The sequence below is a fragment of the Myotis brandtii genome, unplaced genomic scaffold (assembly GCF_000412655.1).
Source record: "Myotis brandtii unplaced genomic scaffold, ASM41265v1 scaffold493, whole genome shotgun sequence".
In the NCBI taxonomy this organism is placed as follows: domain Eukaryota; kingdom Metazoa; phylum Chordata; class Mammalia; order Chiroptera; family Vespertilionidae; genus Myotis; species Myotis brandtii.
Window position 1 is genome coordinate 2905027 of NW_005368827.1, and position 17898 is coordinate 2922924.

General features: G+C 37.0%; 1 protein-coding gene across 1 annotated transcript in view; it reads left to right on the forward strand.

Moving 5' to 3' along the window:
• The window catches only part of LRP1B (low density lipoprotein receptor-related protein 1B), a 1756854-nt gene that overhangs the window by 1285127 nt on the left and 453829 nt on the right, over positions 1-17898 (forward strand). Inside the window, exons 36-37 of the mRNA XM_014548045.1 lie at positions 13457-13591; positions 14203-14332. Of these exons, the coding sequence (XP_014403531.1) occupies positions 13457-13591; positions 14203-14332 (265 nt within the window). The remainder of the gene's footprint in view (positions 1-13456; positions 13592-14202; positions 14333-17898) is intronic.

Below are 17898 nucleotides of genomic sequence, written 5' to 3' on the forward strand. Positions count from 1 at the left end.
GGCTGAAAGTGTTACAAAGTTTCAAACTGCCAGCTCAGAGGCCGGCAGCGCAGGCGGGGAACGTTGGCTTCCTCCTTCAATGAAGGAAGCAAGCCTCATGTTCGCTTTAAGCTGCCTGGCTGCCAGCCGCCATCTTGGCTGTCAGTTAATTTACATATCTCCCTGATTAGCCAATGGGAAGGGTAGCGGTCGTACGCCAATTACCATGTTTCTCTTTTATTAGTGTAGATTAATTTTCTGTCTACATGATCTATTAATTGATGCAAGTACGGTATTAAAATTGCTACTATTATTGTATTACTGTGAATTTCTCCCTGTATGTTCATTAATATTTGTTTTATATATTTAGGTGCTCCTCTGTTGGGAGTTTAGATCTTTATAACATGACTTTTTGATGGCAAGAATGCATATAGTCATGCTTGATCATTGATTCACTGAACTTTTGTAGCTATACGGTCCAAACTATTGCACTGGATTCTGTGGAACTAACTAGGAAGGTAATATGGAGCCTGCCTTTAATGTGTTCCCAATACAGGTTGAGGAAAAACTACAACTTTACTATAAAATGATAGATAAAGCATAGGGCTTCTAAGTATTTATAAGAGGTTTGGGTGATTGATTTTCTGGGAAGATTGAAGTGGGCTTCTTGGTAATTTTGAATCTCCTACAATACACTCAATAAAAATTACTAATTTATATAATTATTAATTTTTAGCAGGACTTTTTCTGAAAAAAAATTCATTCTGTTGTTTTTTTCTGAAAGACCAAGCAGAGCACAATTATATACCAATTTGTTGTCACATTAGCTGTGACTCAATCATAATAAAGTAAAATTATATTATTTTCAAACTAGAAAATAATCATATTATAAGTCTTGTATGTATCTGTCACCTGAGAATTAGATGATATACATTTAATTACCACTGAGGACATAAATTTTGTTGATTCTTTAATAATGTTAATAATAATTTATTATTATCCTTAAAATTATTTTTGACCTGCCATTAAGTACAATAAATACTAATAATTTTAAGTACTTTTTAGAGCAAATTTTCTGTGTAACTTTTAATATTAAGCTTAATTTTGCCTTTCTGAAAATGTGTGATTCCACTGTGTAGCCAAATCTTTTAACTTTTAATATAAAAAATTCATAGAAATGTATATTTGAAATACATAGAAATGTCTGTTTATTTTCCCCTTTTATTATTTCCTTGAGTGAGGTTAATTAAAATTAGATTTCTCTCCTTTTGCAAAGGAACTACAAAAATTTTTCTTTTTAGTTTTATATTTATAAAGATGATACTCTGTCAAGCTAAACCATGCTAAAATTTCAAAGACACAATTACCAAACTTATCAGCTTATGTAATCTTCATTTTGACACATCATAACTTTTTTAATTTTAATAGTTAATATTTTATTATATTTATTTTGTAATAGACATTAAGTGATTTAACAAATATTGATTTATTTAGCCCTTATAACAACTCTATTATTCTCAATTGACATATTGGGAAACTGATCAGAAATCTATAATAATAAAAACATAATATGCTAATCAGACTGGATGCCCTTTCAGATGACCTTCTGGACGAAGCCTGGGCTGCGAGGAAAGCTTGAGTCCTGGGTGCCAGAGGGAAGCCGGTGCCAGCAGCTGGGGGAAGAAAGGCCTACTCTTGCACAAATTTCGTGCATCAGGCCTCTAGTATTAAATACCTTTCTCTTGTCATAGAGCCATTAAGTACTGGAGCTGAGATTTTTTTTTAATTCTTTATTGTTTAAAGTATTACATATGTCTCCTTTTTCCCCATTGACCTTCCCTGACCACTCCCACTCCCCCAGCACAGGCCCTCACCACTCTAGTGTCTGTGTCTATTGGTTATGTTTATATGCATGCATACAAGTCCTTTGGTTGATCTCTTAATAATATACTGTGTCTTCCCTCTGAGGTTTGACTGTTGGATGCTTCTGCTGAGATTTTAAATTCAGAACATCAGAACACACCATCTAAGCTTTTAGTTATTATGCTACATCCCTATCTTCAGTAAACTTCTTTTTTAAAAAAAAATATATTTTATTGTGGTTTTTTTTTTTTACAGAGAGGAAGGGAGAGGGATAGAGAGTAAGAAACATTGATGAGAGAGAACATCGATCAGCTGCCTCTTGCACACCTCCTACTGGGGATGTGCCCGCAACCAAGGTACATGCCCTTGACCAGAATCGAACCTGGGACCGTTCAGTTTGCAGGCCGACGCTCTATCCACTGAGCCAAACCAGTTAAGGGCTTCAGTAAACTTCTTAAGTTAGTTTTTTACCAGGGGTGATGATAAATAAAATCCAAATATATTTGCTGGAAAAGCCTCTGTTTTTAAGGTCTGTGCTCCATCTTTGTCTGATTTGCTAATTTGAAGCATCACATAGAAACCAGAAACCAGGCATTTGAGGAACACGATTTCTGTCTTTTCCTCATCTACACTAATAAAAGAGAAACATGGTAATTAGCGTACGACCGCTACCCTTCCCATTGGCTAATCAGCATAACCTTATGCAAATTAACTGTCAGCCAAGATGGCGGCCGGCAGCCATGCACTGAAGCGAACAGGGAGGCTTGCTTGCTGGATGTGCCCGCAACCAAGGAACATGCCCTTGACCAGAATCGAACCTGGGACCCTTCAGTTTGCAGGCCGACGCTCTATCCACTGAGCCAAACCAGTTAAGGGCTTCAGTAAACTTCTTAAGTTAGTTTTTTCACCAGGGGTGATGATAAATAAAATCCAAATATATTTGCTGGAAAAGCCTCTGTTTTTAAGGTGTGTGCTCCATCTTTGTCTGATTTGCTAATTTGAAGCATCACATAGAAACCAGAAACCAGGCATTTGAGGAACACGATTTCTGTCTTTTCCTCATTTGAAAATAAAATACAATGGCAGTGTTTTCCAGAACAGGCTGATGGTTTCCTAAAGAAATGTCTGAGTAGGTGTCCCCTGAAGATATATCTATTCAACATGCTGTCTCAGTTTTACAGCTTAGCTCTGGAAGTTCAAAGCAGGATAAATTAAAACAATTTCTCCTTGGAGCTGCTATCGGTCCTCTTCTAATTTGAAGAAGATGAGAGTGTGACAGCACAATTTTGTTCTCATATGTTACCTGAAAGTCAAAATTAGGCACATAAGGACTGTGAGAAGTAACTTCATGAATATGAGAAACAGCACAGTGCAATTGCTTTGGAGAAAAAAAAAGAACAATCAATGCATAAGGAAATGTAAAAGACTTTTTTTGGTTTGTTACCCTGAGCGGAAAAAGTTCAAAACTTAAAAATGGAATTGCTTTTATAAAAAGTATGTTTAATGCAAATTTCATTCAGAACACAAAAGCGAGACAGGCATATATTGCTTATTTGATAAAAGAGTAATTTAAAAGAGTATGTACATTATCCAAGGTTTCATAACATTGTGCCTTAAGGGGATTAAGCTATCTAAAACTTTTGAAGTCTACAGATTTGATTTTATTTACTCACAAGGATGGAGTTCTTAGTGATTTTTTGCTCTATGAAAATTTCCCATTAGCGTTTGTATTGATTTGCCTTTCTCAAAGTGAAAGAAACAAATGTAATTCATTAGCATTTTAATATTGAATCCCTTTTAATATGGAATTTTGAGAACCTAGGTCCTTATTAACCTCTGAAATGTTTGAAGAAATGCTGTCAAAGTTGGAAAATAATAGAAAGCCAGTTCAATCTATATCTGTACCCAGACATCTGATAAATTCAGAAGCAGTTGTCATCATTGTTTTTGCTTACCGCTTTTCTATAAACGATATTGTTGACCCTCCCTCCTGAAATGAGGATGTCCACATTCATTAAATTGGTTTTTAATCTGAACTAGGTTTCCATGAACTATATCATACATATCTCCTAATCCATATGCTACGTAGTCTTCATAGATAGCCAAAGTCTTTTTTACTGAAGCCTTCTCTGACGGCCTTGGCTGACTTTGCTTACCCCTCCATTTCTATAATTTTCATAGTCTGCTCCAGAGGTTTCAACTGGGGGGTCACGACACTGAATGTGCCAAAAATGGGGCATAATTGGAAAGTAGCACCATACCAGCATTCTAAACCTTTCTTTTTTATTGTAAAATTTACTAGTTTAAAAATATTTCCCTTAAAGGCATGTGTTTATTTATTATTTTATTAATAAATTATTTACTTATAAAGAATATGTATTATTACTGTATTCAATATTGTGATTTAATGCATTTTAGAATATACACCCAAAATGAAATCTGAAAGGATGAGTAACAAAAACAAAAACAAAGAAAAATTGATTTAAAATGCTTTGCATTGCCTTGGATTTTCTTGGTTTTGGTAGCCATTCTCTACAGTGTGTATGTATATCCGATTTTGATGTCACTTATCTATAACATGTGACTTGATATGTTAAATACATATCTATATGTATCTATCAATATCTATAGATGATAGATAGATATATAGATAGAGATAGATATCAATTTGTTCTAAAATTATTTTATGTAAATTCCAAAAATGGAGGAATTGCAATGAGAAGAACAATTTAGATGGTGGAAATAAGTGCTAAGAGAAAAATTGGGGGGAAATAACATGAATCTAGAGCTATAATGCATATTGTAAAATTTTGTATTTTTGCTAGTAGTTGGCAGTAAATTTATACTCTATTTAACTAATTTAGTTACTATAATTTAATTAATTACAGTGTAAAGAGAATAAAATATATAATAACCAGTGCAAAGAGAAATATGATCAATTTTAGTGCTCACAATGTCTATATAGTTTAAAATTTTAAAATAATTGAGTGAAGAAACATACCTGTGGCACAGGGTACACCTGTAGCTCAAGCAAAGCCAGCTTGACTGGAAGTGGAAATTCATCAGAGTAAAGAAATTTTCTTGTGAGCTGCCTTGATTTGGCTTGATTCTGGCACAAATTAAAGAACAGATCTAGGATTAGAGGTATAGCAGAATCAACTGAACAGATTCTTTTCAAATGTGTTTTGTTTTGTTTTTTCAAGTAAAAGGCCTCCCCAACTGGAGTGGGGGAAAAATCCCCAAATCTGATATTCTAAAAACTATGTCAAGCTCGTATCTTCCTCTTCTTTCCTTAAAAACTACTTTAGTAGTGAGCCATTAATATCAATGAGATTGTAATGGGGGTGAAGATGGGATGTGGTGGGAAGGGAGTAGTCTTCACAAGATCTTGGACCCTGTTAAATAACAAGTGCTATTCTTCTTATGTATACCACTGATGAGTTAACTAGGAATTCTCATGATGCCCAGACTAAGCAATTTAAAATCTCTGATGGGTGGCTGCAGGTTGTTTTTTGTTGTTGTTGTTTTTTACATTTTACTAGGCAATTTTAATGGGCAGCCATTTGAGAACTACTGAACTCTAACCACGTGAAGGCAGATCTGTAGCTGAATTTTTGGACAGTGGTTAGAGAGGGTTTCTTTTATGAGTAATCAGAAAAGGGAGGCAATGATACATTGAGATGAGAGGATAGACACTGAGAGGGGAAGACAGGATCTGGGGATACACCATGGTGGGTGTAAACAGAGTACCTTTTAGAATAAGGATGCCTAATCTTTAGTTTGAAGTTTTGATGCTGTTATAATATACCTCCCTATCCTATGTTTCTGTAATTCTGAGGCATTGTTTGTACTTCATGTCTGTATCAATAGTCCTGCCTGTGAATATGGGTGGCAGAATAAGAAATGGATTGGGGAAAAGGACTAAATCAAGTATCTGCGTTGAAATGACACAGCTCAGGAAATAAAATATTGCTTTGAGATGCATCATTACTGAAAAATGTAGGAATGATATGAGAAAGTCTATTCTTCACCCAGATTATATACAGTGATTTCTGAAAGAGCAAAAGATGGGGTTTGGATTAGAAGTAACTGTCACATCTGCCAAGGTTTTAGAATAAAAATCAGTTTGGAAACTATTAGATAAGCTGGCAGAATTAATGATTCACAGGTCCTTAAGATAGCCTTCCTAAATGTAGCAACAATTATATTTCTGGGCCTACCTGTTAAGTTCATAGCTGCATAAATGACAATAAAAGCCATGGAGAGTGCTTATACTTATGCCCTCAAATGAAGAAAGGTGTCTGCAACCAGGTAATCTCGAAGTGGTATTTAATAATCAAGGTCTAAGTAAAAGTTGGTGGCTGGAGAGGGGACAGGGGAGGGACATTGTTCTTTCTAATCCCGAAGATCAAAGTTAAAGTGAAGTTCTGTATAGGCATCAGTACCAGGAGTTTATATGGACTGCATACAGTCAAGCCTTATTTGTATACTAGTGGCCCGGTGCATGAAATTCGTGCATGGGGGAGAGGGTGTTCCTCAGCCCGGCCTGCACCCTCTCCAATCTGGGACCCCTCAAAGGATGTCCTACTGCCGGTTTACAGGGATCAGGCCTAAACCGGCAGTCGGACATCCCTCTCACAATCCGGGACTGCTGGCTCCTAACCGCTCACCTGCCTGCTCACCCCAACTTCCCCCTGCCGTCGTCCTGCTTGCCCCTAAGTGCTCCCCTCCCCCGCCAGCCTGATCACCCCCAACTTCCCCCCTGCTGGCCTGCTCACTCCAAACTGCCCCCCCTGCTGTCCTGATCACCTACGACTGATCCCCACTGATGGCCTGCTTGTCCTCAACTGGCCCCCCTGCTGGTCTGCTTACCTCCAACGGCCCCACTCCCCACCAACCTGGTCACCCAACAACTGCCCTCCCCTCTTGGCCTCTAACCACCTCTACCTCAGCCCCACCACCATGGCTTTGTCCATAAGAACATCCGGAGGGTCTCCAGGAAGGTCTCCCAGTCTAATTAGCGTATTACCCTTTCATTAGTATAGATAGAGGCCTGGTGCATCGGTGGCTGCTGGCTGGTTTGCCCTGAAGGGTGTCCCGGATCAGGGTGGGGGTTCCCTTGGGGCATGGGGTGTCCTGGGAAAGTGGCCTGTGGTGGTTTGCAGGCCGGCCACGCCCCCATGGGGTGAGGGTCCCTGCTGGGGTGCCTGGCCAGCCTGGGTGAGGGGCTGATGGCTGTTTGCAGGCTGGCCACAGCCTCTTCAGTGTGGGGGTCCCTGATGGGGTGCCTGGCCAGCCTGGGTGAGGGGCTGATGGCTGTTTGCAGGCTGGCCACAGCCTCTTCAGTGTGGGGGTCCCTGATGGGGTGCCTGGCCAGCCTGGGTGAGGGGCTGAGGGCTGTTTGCAGGCTGGCTACACCCCCTTCAGGATAGGGGGTCCCACTGGGGTGCCTGGACAGTTTGGGTGAGGGGCTGATGGCTTTTTGCAGGCTGGCCACGGCCCCGGGAAACCCAGGCTCCAATACCCTCCTTGAGTGGAGGCCACAGCGGCTGGAAGCAGGTATCTGGGATTTATTTGTCTTCTATAATTGAAACTTTGTAGCCTTGAGCAGAGCCCACAGCCAGCCAGGGCAGGTGGGAAGCTTGGCTTCCTCCATCGCCAGGGGCAACCTAAGCCTCCTGCTTGCTCCAGCTCTGTGGCTTCTGACCAACATCTTGGTTGGATTTATTTGCATACTTCCTCCTGATTGGCTGGTGGGCATTGCTTGTGGGCGTGGCTTGTGAGTGTAGCAGAGGTACAGTCAATTTGCATGTTTCCCTTTTATTAGATAAGATAACAACAAAAGTGAAAATGAAACAAGGGAACTCTACCTACTACAGTTATCCTATGGCTCAGCAATTCTACCTGTGGGTCTGTACCTAACAGAAATGATAGCATATGTCCATGAAAGAAATGGACAAAAATGTTCATATTATTCACAATAGGCAGAAATTAGACACAACCTGAACGTCCAAAATAGGTAAATAGTTTATGGTATTTTCACACCAACAAAAAGCAAAGTACATTCAATGGAAAAGGTGGATTTGAAAGTCATAATACTCAATAAGAGAAGTGAGATAAAGAGTATATACTGAATGATACCATTTATCAACAATTAAGAAAACTAATTTCTGCTGAAAGAAGTCAGGACAGTGGGCGCCCACTAGGGAAGAGGAGGGCTTCTGAGGTGAGGTAGCAACAAAAGGGCTGCTTATAGTGATCTAAATCTTAATCTGGTTGGTGGTTACATGGCTAATTTCCATATAAAAAAGTTAATCAACCTGTACACTGAATAATTGTGCACTTAAATATGCATAAATTATACATTATAAAGGTATAATTTTTTTTAATCCTCACCAGAGGATATGTTTCCATTGATTTTTAGAGAGAGAGTGGAAGAGAGAGGGAAAGACCGAGAGAATTATTGATGTGAGAGAAACACATCAATTGGTTGCCTCCTGCGTGAGCCCTGACCAGGGCCCGGACCGGGGAGGAGCCTGCAATGGAGGTACATGCCCTTGACCAGAATCAAATCTGGGACACTTCGGTCTGCAAGCCGACACTCTATCCACTGAGCCAAACTGGAGAGGGCTTTAAGGGTATAATAAACATGAAACAATTTGCCTCAGACGGAAGTCTCTAGTGGTATATCAAAGTATATGTTTTAATCCAGCTTAACACACTTATCACTGGCTTGAATGAAGATAAAAAAAAAACCTACTTATTAAATGTGTGGATATCACAGAAATAATTCATTGGATAACATATGATTTTTAAAAATGTCAACAGTTAGGGCCCCTGAACAAATTTAATGAGCTGGCATCTGATAGGATAAATGTAAAGTTCTGCAGCTAAAAAAAATGTGCCCCAGCCGGGCGGCTCAGTTAGTTGGATCATTGTCCCATACACCAAAAAGGTTGCAGGTTGATTACACGTCAGGGCACATACCTAGGTTGTGGGTTGAATCCCTGGTCAGGTTATGTACAGGAGACAATTGAACGATGTTTCTCCCCTCGGTCTCCCTTCCTCCCTCCCTCCCTCCCTCTACCCTCCCTTCCTCTCTCTCCAAAATCAATAAACAGACTTTGCCAGTTTGGCTTAGTGGATAGAATGTAAGCCTGTGGACCAAAGGGTCCCAGGTTCAATTATGGTCAAGGGCATGTACCTTGATTGTAGGCTCCTCCCCAGCCCAGGCCCTGGTCAGGGCTTGTGCAGGAGGCAACCAATTGATGTGTTTCTCTCACGTCGATATTTCTCTGTCTTTCCCTCTCTACCACTCTCTCTAAAAATCAATGGGAAAATATCCTCAGATGAGAATTATTAAAAAATCAATAAATATGTCCTCAGGTGAGGATTTAGGAAAAATGTGGCTTAATAGAAGCATAGTAAACTAATACATTATATTTTACCTGGTTGTTTTTTCATGTCTGCATGGCATTTTCTAAAACAGCTTGTAAATATAAGCCAGGAAACATGATTTTGAATTTCCTAGGACTCAGAAGTACAAGTTAACACAGAGTCCAGAGTGCTCACAACAGGTGATCAGTAGTGCTGGTTAATTAATCATGAGAAAATAGATACCTAAGGGTGGAAGTACTTTAAGAAACCTGTATTCCTTGTTTCCTATTTTCAGACATAATCTGTATGCTCCAACCTCTGTAGGTGGTTATCACTTCGGCTCAACTCTAAAGTTTAAATTTTCTCAGTGTTAAAAGGCCTCTCCCTTGTTTTACAGACAATTATGACATGTGGCTTTTTAAATTTTCTGACAGTAATTACAGTGCACAATAGCTGGACACCAATATCCGTATAGTTATCCTTGAAAATGGTTACCAATTATACTATTTGTCTTTTATCTGTGGAAAGCTAATGTGACTGTTTTAGCAAAGTTGGGTCAATTGCAGTTGATATTTATGAAATATCTCACAGTCTATTTCTAAAAATAAAAGATGAAATTTCTGCTCAATAAGATAGTAAAGGTATGTGCAAGATTCAGCTCTATACATGAGAAAGAATGTTCCTGATTAAATGGAATAAAAATTTGCAGGGATGGCAAAGCCATTAGAATAACACAAAAGTTAGAGTCACATGTAAAATTAGTGTCCTTTTTTCTAATATTTATAAAGATTGTTGTAAATGTCTTCTTTAAACTCCTACAAAAATGTCTGTGCTACTTATATTCTGCTCATGCTATACTCTTGTTAACTGTTAGTCATTTTTTATATCTGCATACTCCCTCTGTTGTTTAATGAGCTTTGAAAGCTTCTAATGGTAATAGCTGTGTCTTCCTTGTATCCACTCCTAGTCAGTCTTCGTACATCACATTTGTTCACTTATTCACCAGATGTTGACTTAGAGCTTACTATGTGCCAGGCAATATTCTATCTGCCAGGAATAAAGCAGTGAACAAAATAATGTTCTAGACCTCAAAGAGATTATAGTTCTCTGAGACAAGACAGACAGTAAACAAACAGAAACAATAAATATGTAATGTGTTTGCAGTAATACATGCTATACAATGGAGAAAAATAGATTTGGTAATGAACATAGAGAATAGCAAGGGAATAATTTTATGGAGTAGTCGGAGGAATTTTCAGTAAGAAGGGGACTATTTAAGCTAAAACAGAGCCATGCAGATATTGAGGAGGGAATGGGGAGGGCAGCATTCTAGTCACAAAGAAATGTAAAGAATCTTTGACTAGCCTGGCCAGCATAGCTCAGTGGTTGAACCTATGAACCAGGAGGTCACAGGTTCCATTCCCGGTCAAGGCACATGCCCGGGTTGCAGATTCGATCCCCAATAGATGGCATGCAGGAGGCAGCGGATCAGTGATTCTCTCATATCATTTATGTTTCTCTCTATCCCTCTCCCTTCCTCTTTGAAATCAATACAAACATTTTTTTAAAAAAAGAACCTTTTACTGGACAGCATTTGGCTTATTTCAAGAAGAGGAAATTCTGTTATTAGAGATGGATGATTGAGGGGGATAGTGGAAGGATATCAGGTGAGAGAGTGTGGAAGGATATGGGCAGGTCATGAATGTCAGAGAGTTTGGGTGGAGGGGAGAGAAATTATCTCATTTATTTTTAAAAGGACTATGATAGACTCTCAGTGGAGAAAAGACTCATGAGGAAATGGGAGTGCTGAGACAGAGTGGAAGCTGGGCAATAAGTTAGGAGGTTATTGCATTGCTCAGGCAAGAGGTAATAGTGACTTCCATTACATTATAGAGAGCAGAGAGGGTGAGAGGTGGTTGGAAGGTGGATATGATTTGAAAGAACAATAAAAAGAGCCAAAACACCTGGTAAGAGATTGAATATGAGACTGTTTGGTTATGGATTAGATGTGAAGTGTGGAGGAAGTGATTAGGAAGAATGTAAGGTTTTCAGCCTGTGAAACAAAGGGTGGAGCTGTCACTTATCCGACACTGTAGCGGGGAAAGTTGCCATTGGAAGGCTGCAAGAGAAGCCTGTTTCAGACCCAGAATTTGCCTTTTGTTTATCAAGATTGCCTTTTCTACATACACGTGGGGGTACAAAGTAGGCTATTGGATATATGGGTCTAATGTTTGGACATGGGTTATAATGCTTAATGTTTATGCAAACATAATGCTTATTTTTATTGATTGATTTACTCTTTTAATAATGAAAACATTTTAACTGGTACTTTTACAAAATTGGAAAAGTCATACAAATCTTTGCTTTCCAGATATATATTTGAAATGGCATATTTGTTCTGGTTCAAACAATTGTGTTTCTGAGTTAAATGTTGTTGAGGATAGGTGATATTTGGAATCATTTCTCAAATAAATAAAAATATTTCCACTATAATTCATTTGAAACAGAATTCCAAAACTTACTGATAAATGGTTTATTATACTAATTGCTTTTTCCTTACTCCCATAGTCTGTCACTGTGCCAGAGGGAAATTATATTGGTCTTAAAAAGATTTGTTCTACAAATGGCCATGTAGGTCACCACACAAACACTTACTTAGCTGGTGGCAAATTTATTATTTAATGATTTGTCCCCAATGTGTTTCTGGTGGCTGTATTTAAAATCATTGGACTATAATTGCTACCCTTTATGCATATGCATGCACATGTATTTTATTTATAACTTTTAGAAACATTTTTCATTCAAATAATCAAAAACACACTATATTTAAAGACTACAATAGCATAGAGCCATTCGTTAAGTATTTTTAAGACTATTTGTACAATGAGAGTTTGAAAAATAACCTAAGGAGTTTGTAGTTGACATTTGCTAAATTAGTATCTCAGAAGGAATAATTAAATGATAAAGCATTTTAAAGACTTCATACATCTTGAATTACCTTATACTTAAAATAGCCTTGATATAGCTGAAACGCCCTTATGTTTCTATTCTCTCTCTAGTTTGAGACTTTATCTAGTTGATTATCTCCAGTATTATTCTTTTTTTATTATTTATTTAGAGGAATCAGACACAGGAATTAATGTGAAGAGAAAAATTGTTATCCAAAATAACATGGTTTGCTATCCAGATGGCAAATTCATGGGGGATAAGTATTTACTGAGTTTAAGTTAGAAAATGAAGAAAAAATAATAAAGGATGGGATAGGTCAGGGGTGGGCAGCCTTTTTATGAGTGCGTGCCAAAACCAGCAAAATCTCTGACTCAAAATTCTTCTGCATGCCAGCCCTAATTTTTTGAGAACATGTTACGCCTACTTGATATCTCTTAAGGTGTACGTATGTGAAGAACCTTGAAGAAATAATAAAATTCATTCGAGCGACAAAAACACAGTATATGATGATGAAAAATACATTTATTTTTTAATGTATACATGTACACTGATAGTCCGACAGAAAACTTTATGACTCCGTTTGATATTATCAGTGGGACTTTTGCTGCTGCATCACTGATGACAGAGATTTTACATCAGGTTTATATTTCGTGACCTTCAGAGATATGCACGAGCTACTACTTTCATCCGTCAGGCTACTCCTATTACGAGACTTAACAAAATTCATCACTGAGAACAAAGATTCACAAGCGTATGTGGATGAAACCAAAACACTGGTCAGATCTAGGAAGGCAGGGAGAGTTAAGGCAGAGGCATAGAAATTGCTCTTCCCCTCTCTCGTCAATCCATGTCTATGGTCTTTAAGATAACTTGTTATGTAAAATTATTTATTTATCTAAGATGCACCTAAACTGTATTTATCTGAAAAATAAAAAAGTCGATATTAAGAAAAAAATTGTAAATGGAAAATTATAAGAGAGGGTTTCTCGTGCCAACAAAAGTTACTGGTGTGCCATGTTTGGCACGCGTGCCAGGGATTGCCCACCCCTGGGATAGGTCATTCCACATATATTTTAAAAACATTTAAAAATACATTTGACTAGGTTCTTTCATATTATTTTATTATCTTTCTTACTATTTGTATTAGTGTATTATCCTGAAGAGTACTTACTTATACATTACCACACCCGGGATATTAATTCCCAAATACTGATGCAATGTGATCCTAATACGTACATTGATACTTTTTATAGTGTGTGTATTTTTTCTCTCTCTATCTTATCCATAGAAAATGATACCATCTATTGGACAGACATGGGCTTCAATAAAATTAGTCGAGCTAAAAGAGACCAAACTTGGAAAGAAGATATCATTACCAATGGCTTGGGAAGAGTGGAAGGGATTGCTATTGACTGGATTGCTGGTATAATCTATGACTTTTTCTGTGTTGTTTGTGTGTGTGTGTGTGTGTGTGTGTGTGTGTGTGTGTGTGTGTATCACACCTATTTTTAAGAGCTCAATTTGCCTCATAAAAATTCTGAGTGACTCATAACAATTTTTTTTGTAGCCATAGAGGTAAATAGTCTCTTATTTTGGACCTCATTCTTTATCTAATACTTTTGAGCCTTTTGAAAAGTGTTTTGTTTTGTTTTTTTAGAAGCAGATTATATAGTGTTAACTTTGCCTAAATCTACTGAGAGCTCCATGAGGCAGGTAGACAGAAGTGTTACTTTTCTTGCCTGAAGTCTACAGAAAGCTAAAATATATTTCTCCTCTGGTTGAGAGAAGTTTTAACTTATTTTTAACATATAAGTGTATCATTACATGGTTTAAACTACAGGTGTATGAGATTTAGGAAGTATTTGCATATTATTTATAACTTTCTGCTGAGGAAATGTACACAATAAAAATATAGGAAGCAAATGATTTCTTGAGAGTTTATATAATGCTCAGAAAGTTAATAATTAGAGCCATAACTAATAAATAGTCTTCCTTCTCACAACTGTATCATAAACACATCTGTATTTCTTCTAGGTAACATATATTGGACAGATCATGGTTTCAACTTAATTGAAGTTGCAAGACTCAATGGATCTTTCCGTTATGTAATTATTTCCCAAGGCCTGGATCAGCCAAGATCTATAGCTGTGCACCCAGAGAAAGGGTAATTATAAATTTACATATCTCTTTTGAATTTTAAGTGAGTTTTCTAGTTTCATTAAAAATATCCAGACTTCCACATTAATACTTCTTTTTAGTTATAATGTTTTAAAAAAACAACAACACTCAAAAATAGCTTACCTAAGCAGAAAAAAAGTTTATTTTCATTTGGTCACATATATTTTAGTACATATTTGGTGGGATACATTTGTTATGCAGCTCTCTAATGTGTATGTAAATCCAAATGAGTAGACCAATATGGACCTGGAGAGTATTATGCTAAGTGAAATAAGCCAGTCAGAAAAAGACAAATATCACATGATCTCACTCATACGTGGAATCTAATGAACAACATAAACTGATGGACAAAAATAGATCCAGAGACAGAGAAGCATCCAACAGAGTATCAAACCTCAGAGGGAAGGCAGGGGAGGGTGCGTCAAATCAGCATGTTCATCCTAAGCTTTTTTTTGTTTGTTGTTTTTTCCCTTAGTTTCAGATAAGTATGTCTGTCTCCCAACATTTCCATTGGATGTGTTGAGGACACAAAAACTGTACATCAAAAATTATAATGAATGCAATCTGCCAAAAAGTTTTGCTGATTTTTTCTTTTAAATATTACCAATCTACCACTCTCCATCTTTACAGCCTCAACCCTAATGAAATCTGTTCTTATCTTATACATATACCACTGCAGTTGATCCCCTAACCTTACAAAAGACTAGACTGAATTTTTTAATTTTATATAAACCTACTTAAGAAATTTCAAGGGATGCCCATTGAATTTTATGTAAAGTCCAGAAATTTCTATTGTGATCCTTCTTAGCAAGGCCTCTATCTTTTGCTACTGTTTCTTTGCTATCTCAATCAGATAGCAAAGAAACTTGGACTTCTAAGTTTATAAAATATTTTCAAATATACCCCATACTTTTTCATTCCCAGCCTTTGAACTGTCTCTTCCCATTACCAGCAGTGTTTTCCTTCCTACATTTACCTTGCAAAATGTTATTTATCCTTCCTTGGCTTTGCAAATACAGTAGATTTTTCTGTTATAGAACACCAAATACCAGTGCTTTCATTTTTATACATTCCGTGTATTCAAACATCCTTATTTATATTTATACTAGTAGCTCTGTTTTCCACTAACTGGATAATGCCTCTATTCTTCACTATAACTCTGTGAAAAAAGAGCCATGTGTGTTTGGTTTATTTCTCTATGCCCAGAATTTAGTGAAGAAATGAGTTCATGCAGAGTTCTGACCAAACTGCAAATTCATAAGCAAATAAATTAGTGTGTTTTAAGCCTTTAAAGTTGTAATGATTTGTTAAGGAATAATAGATAACTAGAACAAGATACATCAGAAATCTTAACCTTAACAGGTCTAAAATTAAACTGAATATTTTTCTATAATTATGACTTCTCCATTGGTTGATGACAGTTCTGTTATTTCATTTGCTTAGGCCAAAAACACTTGACATCATCTTTGGTGCCTCTCTTACATATTCCATATCAATATACCAAAAATTCTGCTACTTTTGGCTTCAAAATACATTCATACTCTACCTACTTCTTACAATTTTTATTGCTACCACCCTAGCCTGAGTTGTTATCACACTTGCCAATATTTCTGAATTATTGTGTACCGTCTTCTACCCTCATAGCCCTAATGTCTGTTTTTCACATAGTGGCCTAGTTATTCTTTTGTAATTTAAGTAGCTGTCACTTCTTTGCTCAAAATTTACCAGAGGGCCCCTTTTCACTCTGTTTAAAGCTCACAACAGCCAGGCCAACATGGCTCAATGGTTGGGCATCGATCTATGAACTAGGAGGTCATGGTTAGATTCCTGGTCAGGGCACATGCCCAGATTGCAGGCTCGATCCCCAGTGTGGGGCATGCAGGAGGCAGCAGGTCAATGATTCTCTCTCATCATTGATGTTTCTATCTCTCTCCTTCCTCTTTCTGAAATCAATAAAAATATATTTTTAAAATGTTCTCTTCCTGTGTTACAGTATTTTAAAAATCTCTTTTTATATTATAATTCATAATCAAGCAATAAATCATTGTAGCCTCAATAGAGAAAATTTAATCAATTGCTTGACTGTGAATAATTATTCTGGTGGTAGAAATAAGTATAATTTAAATTTGAAATCCCTTACATACAGAAAATGGATTTATTCCAATAAAGAATTTCTTCCCTTCATATTTGTAATAAGTCCAACACTTCATTTGTTTCGTAGAGAACCTCTATGCCTAGCCTACTATAGATTCATGCAGTTCAATATAACAGGTCTCTTGCTATTATTTGTCAATCTAATTTTCTTTTTTATTTCATATTGAAACCTGGTATACACCCTCAAGTTGTTATTCTAGACCTTATTTTCCTTTCAGATCTTTTCTATATCTATAGCCATCTTAGCATAAACTATACCTACTACTCCCTATGATGATTGAGAACATCAGGCAAAGGAACCCACATATACTTCATTTTATGTCAGTTTGTTCAATGAACATTTGTTGAGCAGTAGGTACCATGAAACAGGTCATGTCAGTACATCTCCATTTCCTGCTTCAATTCAGTACATTTTGACAAAACAGGACTACTTACCATGTAAGAGACACTGGTGGGCATTGTGAAGTATGATGGTATAAATAAAATGTTGCTTCTGTTCACAATGAGTTTTTTGTTTAAACTTGATGTTTAAACTTGATGTTTTAGTTAAAGAATAGTCTCATTTTGTAAAGTAAGACTTGTTTTCAAGCATAAAAAGACTAGAGCTACACAACTTAAGCTTAAATCTCATATCTAAATCTCATGTTAAATTAATAATTTACATAAGGCCATTAGAAAATTATATTGAGTTTGAAGAGAAAAGAGAGCATATAATTAGAGGAGTTAATAAACGTGAGGCTAATAGCAGCAATAGTGGCGATTACTAAGGCTTTATGAAAGAGACTTGAAGGAGAAAGTTTTCTGAGATGAAGTGGGAATATATTGGCAAAACAAAGGACATTAGCAAGAGTATAAGTACATGACATATGTGTGGGAAAGAGTAAGTGATGCAGCTGGAAGATAAATTGGATCCATAAAATAGATAATTCAGTTTTAACATTCAGTTTATTTACCAAGTGAAGTCTAAACTGGTTCTGGACCCTCTCTCCAAAACCTCTCCTCTGGTCCCAAACAACCCACATAAGAAGAGATCAGAAGTGTGATGAGAGTTTTTGGACTTTGTTAGCATTCTTGAAATAGGGAATTTTTTCAAGTGCTTATTCATTATTTCAGGTAGAGTGTTATGGAGGAGTGGGGAAGATTCTTTCTCTACTCACGGGCCAAGTGATGGGGAGAGATAGAAGCAAATATGTAAGGAGAAGACTAAAATAAATAGGGTTCTAGGAACAGTAAGTAAAAAATAAAACTAAAATGTGGCACTCTCTTACTGCAGGTCCTCAGACCAGGAGGAGTCAGGTTATTAGAGAGGAGGAAGAAAAGTTTAAAATATATATGAGACTTAAGTTTGGATGTTGAAAGACCTGGTCTTTTATGCTTGAAAATTCATCTTAACAATAT